The 12,230-nt window shown below is 40.4% G+C and overlaps 1 protein-coding gene across 3 annotated transcripts in view; it reads right to left on the reverse strand.

Annotated features, from left to right (window-relative positions):
• The window catches only part of SPRED2 (sprouty related EVH1 domain containing 2), a 92,234-nt gene that overhangs the window by 15,248 nt on the left and 64,756 nt on the right, over positions 1-12,230 (reverse strand). For all 3 annotated transcript variants that reach the window (XM_039532475.1, XM_039532474.1, XM_039532476.1), the window contains exon 4: positions 10,986-11,050. In XM_039532475.1, the coding sequence (XP_039388409.1) occupies positions 10,986-11,050 (65 nt within the window). The remainder of the gene's footprint in view (positions 1-10,985; positions 11,051-12,230) is intronic.

The following is a 12,230-nucleotide window of genomic DNA, read 5'->3' on the forward strand; positions in this document are numbered from 1 at the left end:
TGCTTTCCCTTTATTTTTTTAGTTGTTTATGTTTAACAGTACGGTACTGCAGAGACCATTCTGCCTATATAAAGTCACTGAAGCACTGGCATGTAAGGGTCTTGGTAGTCCATCGATCCGATGACGACAAATCTGTGCAGATCATCTATTGTTGGTCTCATGATGTGCCCTCTGATGACTGTACAAGCCAATTCTAGAGGTGCACATTTTGCTGCAGATGGCGCATGGGAAGTTCGCGGTCAGTGGGTTGTGCGCTGCTGGTGCTCTGTGACGTCGTTCGCGTGCCTCTTGTAGACGCCGGCAGCGGTCTTCCTCAAGGGTGATGCAGGTATTTCTGACTGTTGCACGACACTGTGTTCTGTCACTGGCGGCGTCCTCAAGGTCCCTGGGTTTGATACTGCTGTACTGCAGATTGGCTTTGATGGTGTCCTTGTAACGTTTCCGTGGATGACCTATATGCTGGATGCCCTGGGAGAGCTCACCATAGAGAAGCTGGCGGGGGATTCTGCTGGCATCCATGCGGCTGACATGACCGGTCCAACGTAGCTGTGACTTCATGATCATCATTTCGATGCTTGTCATCTGGGCTCTCTCGAGGACCTCAAGAATGGGCACTTTGTCTTGCCAGTGGATCTTCATGATGTTGCGGAGGCAGCGCATGTGGAATGCTTCGAGCTGCTTGATGTGACGCCTATATAGTGTCCATGTTTCGCACCCACACAAAAGAGATGAAAGAACAACAGCTCTGTAAACAAGCAGTTTTGTTGACATCCGGATGTTGTGGTGGTTTAAAACTTTGACACGCAAATAGCCAAGTGCCTGGCTTGCTTTGGATATTCGTGCGTTCATCTCATTATCCAGTGATCCATCACTGGATATGACACTACCCAGGTATTTAAAGTAAGGGTATGTCTATACTATCCGCTGGATAGTGATCGATTCAGCGGGGGTTGATTTATTGCGTCTAGTCTAGACGTGATAAATCGACCCCTGAGGCTCTCCCGTCGACTCCTGTACTCCACCGGCGCTAGAGGTGCCGGTGGAGTTGACAGAGGAGCGTCAGCAGTCAAGTCACTGCAGTGGGTAGATCTAAGTACGTCGACTTCAGCTACGTTATTAAGGTAGCAGAAGTTGTGTAACTTGGATCGATCCTCCCCCACACTGTAGACCAGGCCTAAGTGCTTTTGTCAAGCACTTTGAGATGTTTGGAGAATACTTTTCACTTCACTTGTTCCCTAAAACATTTTCAGAACTGTGTGGTGAAATTCACAGACAGAGAAATGGCAGGGTGATTTGGTGAAAAGGGATGGAAGTTATTGTTTTAAGGCCTTAAACTCATATAACAGAGGATGTGTGGTTCAGAACACTTTAGTGTTACCAATTCCATTTTCCTATACTCTCAGAACAAAATCCAACTTCACTCTCTAGTGATATTAATTTGGTTGCTAAAAAAAGTTGTAGTTTTTTTTAAAGTAACTAAATCTTAGAGGCTTTTTAAAATGTGACTACCTTGCAACCATCTTTCCCAAGGGTTAAACTTGCTACATGTAAATAAATTGGGAGAAAAAAAATCAGTTAAATATGTTAGAATAAATCAGTTTTATGCACTGCATATCTATGCAGCTTTCACCACAGTAGATTTTATGACTGATCCTCTCTAATGTACAAACTACAATGGAATATAGATATTTTATAGCCGGAACTATATGATTATTCTTGTAGTTTAATCAGTTTAGGAACATAGGAATTGACATCTCAGCTCATACCAATCATCTGTCTAGCCCAGTATCAAATGCTTCAGGAGAAAGCATAACTTGCTTGTATTGGCAGCAAGTTTAATTTTAATGTAGCTTTTTTCAACCTATCTACTAAAAAAAAAAAAAATACTGTGGTCAAAGGCAGAACCATGCCTTAACATGACACGGACGTGAATGAGAGAAGGTCTCACACTTAGCAAAGGATTTTATTTTTGAAGTAACTTCCTACAGAAAAATCTTTCCAACTAGTGGAGGTTCCCTGTTGATTGCCCAGGACTAATTAGTAGCATAATTAATCTGAGAAAAGAAAAATCATACAAATGTAGAGCTAGAAGGAGCCTCAAAGGTCATATAGTCCACCTCCTCCACGGTGAAGTATGCGTGTCAAAGGTGGCACGTGAGCTGATTTTCAGTGGCACTCACACTGCCCGGGTCCTGGCCACCGGTCCGGGGGGCTCTGCATTTTAATTTAATTTTAAGTGAAGCTTCTTAAACATTTAAAAAACCTTACTTTACATACAATAGTTTAGTTATATATTATAGACTTATAGAAAGAGACCTTCTAAAAACATTAAAATGTATTACTGGCACGCGAAACCTTAAATCAGAGTGAATAAATGAAGACTCGGCACTCCACTTCTGAAAGGTTGCCAACCCCTGACTTAGACCATCCCTAATAGGTGTTTGTCTAAGATGTTCTTAAAAGCCACAACCTCCCTTAGTAACCTATTTCAGTACTTAACCATGCTTAAAAAGATTTTCCTCTAATTCCTAATCTAAATTTCCCTTGCTGCAGACCAAAAACGATTATTTCTAGTCCTTTCTCAATGGACCTGGAGAACAATTGAACACTGGTCTCTTTATTACAGCCCTTAATATATTTGATAACTGTTAGCAGGTCCTCTCAGTCTTCTTTTCTCACGGCTAAACATGCCTTTAAAAAAATTTATATTTTATATTATATATATTTATATTTTCCTCTACTCTCTGAGCAGTGCAGAACAATTATCTCCCGTGTCTTACATATGATACTCCTGTTGATAATACACTCCGGTATATTAGGTTTTTATGCAAATGCACCATATTATTGGGTCATATTCAACATGTAATCCATTATAACCCCCAAGATAGAGAAGAACAAGAAATATCAAGTCGTAAATTCTATATATTCAACACTTATTCATCCACCCACACATCTTAATATTCTCTCGTATCTCTTTGCCACAGGGTATACAATTCAAGAGGATTCCATTAGAGCAGTGGTTCCCAAATTTTAACAACCTGTGAACCCCTTTCACTAAAATGTTAATATTTTCAGGGATTTTCTCCTTTACTTGAATATAAGTTATAAAAGCAGTGATCTTGGAAATATAAAATTTGTTTTTATGACAATCTTATTACACACTATTTATTAATAATTATTATTTATCATTACAGCATTTTTATTACATTATGAAAAAGGCAACACTCTTCCAAGATCTCACTTTCGTAGCTTGTATCACTTTGAATAAGCCTGTTATAAGACAAGGCTCCTATGTTTCATCAAGGAGTATCAGATGTGAAACAGCATGAAGGTATTTAAGAAGCCAACTGAAAGAGTTCCTCCTACACAAGCATTCAGGTCTTGAGCAGTCCAGGCAAACAAACAACACACATTACAACAAAGCTTAAACTTGTTCTTCATAATGATTTTAAAAACAATACTAGCTGCCTATTTAATTTTAAAATAATCAAAAAAAAATCCATCTCCCTTTCCATTTCTTATAAGGAGTCTTGAAGTTTAAATCTCCTCAGTGTGATAGACAGGCTTGCTTTGATCTGCTTAGCTCTTGGAAGTCCAGGGGCTCCAGGCTTCTGGCCCCATGCTGTCCGTGGGGTCCTCAGGTACAGCTCTGTCCACCATTAGAATTTTTTTTCCAGATAACCCCCTGTAACATTTCACGAACCCCAGTTTGGGAACCACTGCATTAGAGGCAATGCCAGGAAGCAGTGTCAAAACACAAGACATCTTAGTATCAATGGAAGGAAAAGAATTATCACTAAACTGAGGATAATACATGTACATGAGACTCATTATGAGGATGTAAACCTCAGTGGTCAGTCTGTTGGAACAAATAAAAACAGAGATCTGGAAGAAATGATGAGGCAAGAAGGATGAGAGTTGTACTAAGATACAGGAACATTTGGCCAGTGTAAGTTTGGCATTTGAGTGCTGGGTTCTAATGCTCAGTAATACATTTTGTTTAATGCAAAACACCTAAGTACCAAAAAAATCTTATCTACTTCTAAGTCTTTCACTTTTGTTCTTTTGATAAAGCAAAGGGGTTTTTGTTTTTGTTTTTGAAGGAGGATTTGGGGAGGGGATCAGGTTCACTTTTCTCAGCTGGTATTTTCGACTCAAACGGAACAGCTGTGGTTTGCATGCGAGCCCAAAAGCAGACCTCAGAGGATGTGGGTGGGAGTGCTGAGCCCACGGTCATACGTACAGAACAGCAACTGGAACTAGGAGCAGCAGCTACGGTTGGTTGCTGAGCAGCAGGAAGAATATAGGCAACATATTGCCTGATTTCACTGCTGTGGCTTTTCCCTGAACTCTGCCCAGCCTATAGAAGAGTCAAGGTGGGCGGTGGAACCTATCTAGCCCTCTTGTCCTCTGCACTGCCCAGTAAAGAAGCACTTTTCCTTTCTGCCACTATCTCATAGCCCTGTGAAGGGAAGCCACAACCTGCTGCTCCTGTCCAAACCAATGCAGGAGTTGGTGCGGATGGAAGAATCCTACCACTCAGGGCCTGTCTCCACCCTTCAACATTGTCCACAGAGAGTGCCTTTCTCCCCAGAACAGACTACATTGTTTTCAGACAAATATATATATATATATTCCAAATTTAAATACAACTTAAAAAAATATCCTGTGGCCAGTAACAAATTCTTGAATGAGTTTCTAAGTATTATCTCTTAAAAAAATGGTAGTGGTTCTTTACAGGAACTAGCTGAGTGTGAACTGACATGCTAGCAAGAAAAATCAGATTTAGTGCATATTCAACTTACATAAATCTTATGAATTTTAAGGCTGATGCCGTAGCGCACTTGAGACCCACATGGGAGATGAAAGTAGGGGAAAGGTTTCATGGGAAGGCAGCGGGACAAGATCTCTTTTTTAAATTATAAAACAATAAGAGATACAAAAAAAAAAAAAAAAAGAAAAGGCTGCAGTGTTAACATTTGACATAATCTGTAATGACATGGCAGGTAATTGGGTCTGAGACCGAAACGGTTGTTAGCAGCAGCCAAACCACATGACAAACACCCAACCACCTCTCAGTTTTATCCACGGGCTATGGGGATTTGTGATTATACATGCATATTGATAAAATGCAAGAGAGAAAAGGATCATTCTGGATATGTACTTTAGGGCTATCTCAACCGAATGTTCAGTATACTAAGTGCAAGATCCGATGTATTCCAGAGCAGGCTGGACCTATGTTCTAGAACAAGGATTCTATCTGAAGTATTTGTATGTTCCCCAACTCACTCCTTCACCATAGTATCTGAGCACCTCACAGTCTTAAAATGTATTTATCCTCACAACTCCCCTGTGAGCCAGGGGAATACTCTGATCCCCATTTTACAGGCGGAGAACTAAGGCACAAAGACGTGCCTACAATCCCACAAGAGTCTGTGTGGGAGCAGGGAATCGAACCCAGCCGTCCAGAGTTCTAGGCTAGCAGTATAACTAGGGCTCTACCAAATTCCCCGTCCATTTTGGTCAATTTCACGGTCATAGGATTTTTAAAATAGTAAATTTAATGATCTCAGCTATTTAAACCTGAAATTTCATGGTGTTGTAATTGTAGGGGTCCTGACCCAAAAAGGAGTTGTGTGTGTGTGGGTGGGTGGGTGGGGTATTGTAGGGGGGGTGGTTTTTTTGCAGTATTGCTACTCTTACTTCTGTGAGCTGCTGGCGGTGGCGCTGCCTTCAGAGTTGGGCAGCTGGAAAGCGGCGGCTACTGGCCGCGAGCCCAGCTCTGAAGGCAGATCTGCCGCCAGCAGCAGGGCAAAAGTAAGGACGACATGGTATGGTATTGCCATCCTCACTTCTGTGCTGCTGCCTGCAGAGCTGGGACCTCAGGCAGCAGCTGCCGTTCTCCAGCCACCTCGCTCTGAAGGCAGCACAGAAGTAAGGATGGCAATACTGCGACCCCCCTTAAATAACCTTGTGACCGTCCTTCAATTCCCTTTTGGGTCAGGACCCCCAATTTGAGAAACGCTGGTCTCCCCAGTGAAATCTGTAAAGAGCACCCAAAAGACCAGATTTCATGGTCCATGACACGTATTTCATGGCCATGAATTTGGTAGGGCCCTGAGTAGAACCACCATCCTTCCTCTCTAGGTTATAGATTCTGCAGCACTCTGGTGTAGCAGATTGGAGGTTCTTCGTCAGTTTCATTTAAACGGAGAGGTTTTGATTAAATATTAAAATACTCAGTACTGTAGCATGTGTTAGAATTTGATACCAAAGTACCTACTCTATATTGGCATATTAATAACTGAATGTGGGAGAGGGGAGAAAGAGAAATATTTTTGTATTTACAAAACAGAACTATATTGAGGAAGTTATTGAAGGGAAAGCTAGAGAGTTTTTCTGCCACTGGGTCCACTTCTGGCACGCAGGAAGGCTATTTGGATTTATATGATACACAGATCGGACCAATGTTTCTGCTAAGATTGTCAACAGGTTTCAGAATTAACAGCCACTATTTATTTCAGTGGGCTGTTTACACTGCTCAGAGCTATTGCTTCACGCACTCTGCAGACTCAGGAAGACACCACTCCATTTTCCAGTGGACTAAGTTCTCATTTTTCAGTTGATAATCATATGGGAGAAAAATTTTTTTTTTCATTTTAATTTTTAAAAGTGAAAGCTTAGATTTTGAAAAATAATTCTCCAGCAAGGGGTGGAGGATTCAGCTGTAAATTCTGTGGCTGCAGAAGCACAGAATACATTGTGTCCTGAAGTATAAGTGATACTTCCGAATTGAAGCACATTTAATTGAGGAAGGCAGTCTGCATGCAGACTGGATTAGTGGAGGCAAACAGAATAATCCCAGATCTTTGGAAAGACAGTGCTCCCACAATGGAAACAGAATGGATGGCTAGCCTTACTCAGATTGCATCTCTTGAGGGGAAAATTTATAATATACAGGGACATGTGAAATTTATTTGCAAACATATGGAAAACATTTATGGATTCTAGTGAAGGTCTGGAATTAAAGTAATACTACTATATACTGTTGAACCTAAATGAAGGTTTCATATTTAAAGCAAGCATTTTACCGGCAAGCCAATCATTTGTTTATGTAGTCTTTCAGGGTGGTTTGTTTTCTGTTTAGGTATGGCTTTGGCTTTCAATGCGGGAGGGAAAATTTATCAAATAATTATAGGCCTAATTCCCCCATCCCCACCCCCTCCACTTACTTCCAGGCATATTATTTACTACTACATATAGTCCCAATGAAGTCAACAGAACTAAGCATACAAAAGCACTATATCCTGTGGTATCCACTGGAAGGATCAGGCTTTGGTGCCTATCCATACTAGGGATTTTGCACTGATATAATTACACTGGTAATTTAAACGGTCAGTGTAGATATACCTCAAACTGGAGTAAGCCACACTGGTGCAACTCTGTTTTACACCAGAGTACTGCATCTAGACTGGGCTTTTGCATGCATATAGCTATATTGATACAGTATATACAGGTCCTTAGACTGAACAGATCATGGTTGGGATTTTCAAAAGTGCTTAAGTGACTCTGTGCTCTTACATCATCTGGGCACTTTTGAAAATCTCACCACAGGTATGTTTTTTAAGTTGTTACGGTTTTATAAAATATATAAGTACACTAAGAAGAGAAGTAATGCATCTTCATCCTGAAGCACAGTGGAAACCAAACTCAAATGGCAGCAGCACTACTGTTAAGAATACTTCTGCACTGGTTGGGAAAACGGGTGCATGGAAGTTTAAGAGCCACGTAAGAAAATGTTGATGACATTCTACTACTGCACTCAACAAAGGTAATTTTTCTTCATTCTCTTTCAGATTTAAAGGACTAAACAGTAAGCAAATATAAATAAATAAATAATAAAAAAATTCCTAACCAAAACACAATTTTGTGGCCTGACAAGGTCCCTTCACTCTACCATCATAAATCCCAGCTCCCTGATGAGATGAGCTATAAATTAACAGTCCAAAACCTCTTAAAGGTACCGGAAAGGGAAAGTTCAAGTTTGAGGTCTTTTACTAACTTGGGCAACCAAAGAGTACATCTTGACACCAACACTCACTGACTACTGGAGCAATATCATAAACTGTGAATGGATGGCTTAAATGGTGGCAGAGTAGCCAATCATCTGATAGAAATGCTTTCCTGCTTCACAAGTACAGTAAAAGCTGTTTTATGCGGCACTTCACCAACCAGAAAGCTCTGTAAACCGGCATTTCTGATCTTCATTGAAATCCTGGTTTATAGTCCGGTTCCAGATCCGGGGGGTGCTCACCAGGGGCGGTTCCCCACAAGCGGCGACCTGTACCAGCTACTCCTAGGCAAGTGGCTCCGCACACTTCCTCTGCCCCACCCCAAGCACTAGCTCCGCAGCTCCCTTTGGCTGGGAACCATGGCCAATGGAAGCCGCGGGGGCGGTGCCTGTGGGTGGAGGCAGCGTGCGGAGCCGCCTGCTGCGCCTCCGCATAGAAGTGAGCGCCCCCCAGATCCGGCACCCTGCACCCTCTCCTGTGCCCCAACCTGCTGCCCTGAGCCCTCTCCCACACCCAAACTTCCTCCCTCTTAGTTAACCGGCATGTTTCACTTACCAGCACTTCCCAGTCCCCCAACATGCTGGATAAAACAGCTTTTACTGTACTATGGATTACATGAGATTCAATGTTATGATCAACTGACTGGCACAAAAACAGCCTTCTGGAGACTATCAACAGCTATAAAAGACAACCCAAAGCATAGCCACCTACAGCTAGTGAAAAATGGCCCTGGTCCTTGGAAACACAAAGACCTAGCAACCTTACTTTTAGTACATAAATCAACACATTATCTTCTTGAGAGAGCTGCCAGACAGGTTGAAACAGAAGAACCTGAGGCATGAACTTTCACCATTCATCTTAAGTGGATGCTGATCACAACTAAGTTTTGATTACTTGCATGCTAACATTATCCATAAACGTAGCCCGAAGTACACCACGTGGCTTGAATGTTTCTCTTGGGTCCTGCCCAACACATCTGAAGGTGCACCCAAATAACCCATCACTGTAGTAATAATATGTGTACAGATACCTAATACATGTATACCTCATTGGGGGTCAAGTGGGAAAAAAATTAGTTTATTTTTCAGTTCTGGCTTTGAACACTGAATGTAGGATTGACGGTATATTTAAAGTAGCTGGTGCACAATTTATCCAGCTTTCCTAACACAAGCATTAAACTACAGTACTTCCAACATTGCTCCAAAGCACCCCAAACTTTTTATTCAGACATGGGCCCAAACCTAAATATTATGGACAAAACCATGGGAATTTGCAGGCCTCGGTTACTTGCATGGAACCATCTGGTCCCTCGACAAATTGGACTGATTGTAGGAACAACTTAACTATCCTTAACTATTTTCTATATTTTCTTTTAAAGCACTTAAAGAGAAATGTAAATGGAATGTTCATTTGGCAGCTTCAACATCTCTACCACGGCTAACAAAGCTGACCTGTACGCATGACAAGTTTTGAGTACCTCCACTTTACAACAAACGCTCAAAAGCAATACACAAGCCTGAAGATATATATGCATTTCAAATGGCACCAGACCATTGTTGTCAAGGATCTTGTAACTTTTGGATAAATACTACAAAAGAGTAAAGCACTCTGGCTCCAATGAGGCCTCACCCTCTCCCATCTCGGATTCTATAAATCACTTCTGGCAGGTAGCTGGGAAGCAGCTGCTAATGATAGTTTTGCTCTGGAGCACAGGAAGTCACCTTTTAACCCTGCCTGCTGTTGTTTGTCTCTTAGAACTGTGACAAAAGAACAGATGTGAACAACATGCCAACTGTCAAGAGGATCTGGTCAAAACACTGCAGGAAACCAGTCCAGACCCACACCATGCTGATCTAATGGAAGCTCAGTTAAATTCATCTTGAGCTACCTTTCAGCTTTGGGCTCTCCCCTCCCCCACCGCCTCGCCTGACATTCACAGGATTTAACTGAATGTTTCCTGCTCCGTTTCCTCCCTCCATTATCCTAGATATGTAGAAAAAGCACATTTCTGAAATGAGAAATAAATGAAATATTTTCACACTTTCACAAAAATGAAATGCAGTATTAAAGTATATTTATTACTTCTACTTTGGATTCTGAAGATATCCACCTTTAACCCACTGCTTTCTCCAGTGTTTTTCAAACAAACAGTTCATTTACAAGAAGGTGGGGATGCACATTACTGGAGCTGAGCAAATAATCTGATTAATTTAGCCTTTTTCTGTCCATGGAATAATATCCATGACCAGACTGAAATTTCATGTGATATATTCATTCAACCTTTTTAGCTTATGGATGGGACAGGGACACTGTCTTTTAGGAAAGCTCCAGACACATTTTAGATGCTACTATAAAATAAAATGAGAAATAACAATTATAAACAACAACAAATAATAATGAATGGCTGATTTTCTACTGTTATGTAGTTGCTATTGGTCAGGTAAGTCACAAGATCTGGTTTGCTCCTCAATTTGAATAAGCTTGGATGGACTTCTTATGTTAATGCTTGCACAAGCAAATTTAAAATTCAGTTTTCATGAATAACCACAAACATGACAAACTTGATTTCCATAAACATGCCAGTAACACTCAATGTCTCTAAAACTAGCAGATAGATAACACAAAAGGGGCGTGAACTCCACCAAAGCCACGTCATTTCAAAATTAAATTAAAAATATATTTTATTTTTGGTATTATCTACTTAGCTCCGTGACACTATGAACATTTGCTCTACATTGTGATACTACAGTGATGACAATTGGAGGACTTTAGGGCCATGGAAGGCAGAAGATGAACAGAGAAATATCACTTACAGACACTGAAGAAAATCATGATGATGAAAAAAGGGCCATTCAAAACTGATCAAGTGAACCACAGTGCAAAAGAGAACAATTTCAAACTAACTTTACTTACTGTGAAGACATCATCATCACCAATCTCAGCCTCATTGTGGATCGTTGAAGAGGAAGTAGTAGATCCTAGAAAAACATCATTAAAATATATGACATTTCTAAACATCAGATTTTTTTAAATTAAAAGTTGGTGGATTTTATTTGGATTTTGACCACTGGGATTATCATGGACAATTACATTCTCCAGGTAAACTACACTGGCACAATAAACTTATGAAGTGAGAAAGTGGTAACAAATTAACAAGAAAAAAGAAAAATGTCTATTGCTAAGTAGGTTAGAAAGGTGACAACCAGAAAGAGTTCCTTGAACTGATATTGTACGACTGCCTGTACTATTAGATCACGGTAGAATAATGATAAGCATGTACAATTATATAGTGTTTTCATTTTCAAAACGTGATGAAAGTATAACGAATGAACATCCAGGGCCAGATCCTTCACTAATGTAAATCAATGGAGCTATCTTGAATTACATCAAGCTAAGGACCTCTGAAGTCAGAAAACTTATTTTTACTAAAACAAACAAAACATACAGAAAAGCTCAACCAGAAAGGGAGTCAGTCTTTAGCGTTCAGAAAATAACGACCTACTCTGAAGAATTTTTGTTTTAAAAGGTATTTGTCAGAGAGTCATCTCTTTCCTTCTCACCTCCCCGCTGTAAACAAAACACGTAAGAGTTGACAGAAGAAAGAACAAAACAGGTAGAAGAATAAATTAATTTGAAGAGGTTCTGATTAACCTTGTGCTAACTATTAGGGTTTAACATAAAATTTGCAAATTTCATCCAAGAATCCTTCCTTCATCTCATTTAACATTTTATGCATTTAAAAAGGGACTCCGCAGTATTCTCTACATTTGGGGGCGGGGAGGAGAGAGGCTGTGGAATTCTGTATGTGGATTTTTAATATTAAACCAGAGTAATCACCAAACTTTATTGTATCAAAACTCTCTCCCTCCCACATCACACAGTTTTATTATTGCTTATAAGTGCTGAGCTTTTAGTAACTTTTTTTTTTAATTAAATTGTTTGTACTGTGGCAGACAATGAATTACATTAACTCAGAAAGATTTTAAACGTTAATCTTATCTGTGGCAGGCTAACCTGAGTTGAGTATTCATGAAGACATGCAGAGTTAAGGGTAAAATTTTCACCTCATGATAAATGTGCATATATATTCAGGTTGAAAGCCCAGCCCCCATATCTCCAGAGCTGTGCAATGTCACTAATACCGAACAGAATTTCTGT

The sequence above is a fragment of the Mauremys reevesii genome, linkage group 3 (genome assembly GCF_016161935.1).
Source record: "Mauremys reevesii isolate NIE-2019 linkage group 3, ASM1616193v1, whole genome shotgun sequence".
Lineage (NCBI taxonomy): Eukaryota > Metazoa > Chordata > Testudines > Geoemydidae > Mauremys > Mauremys reevesii.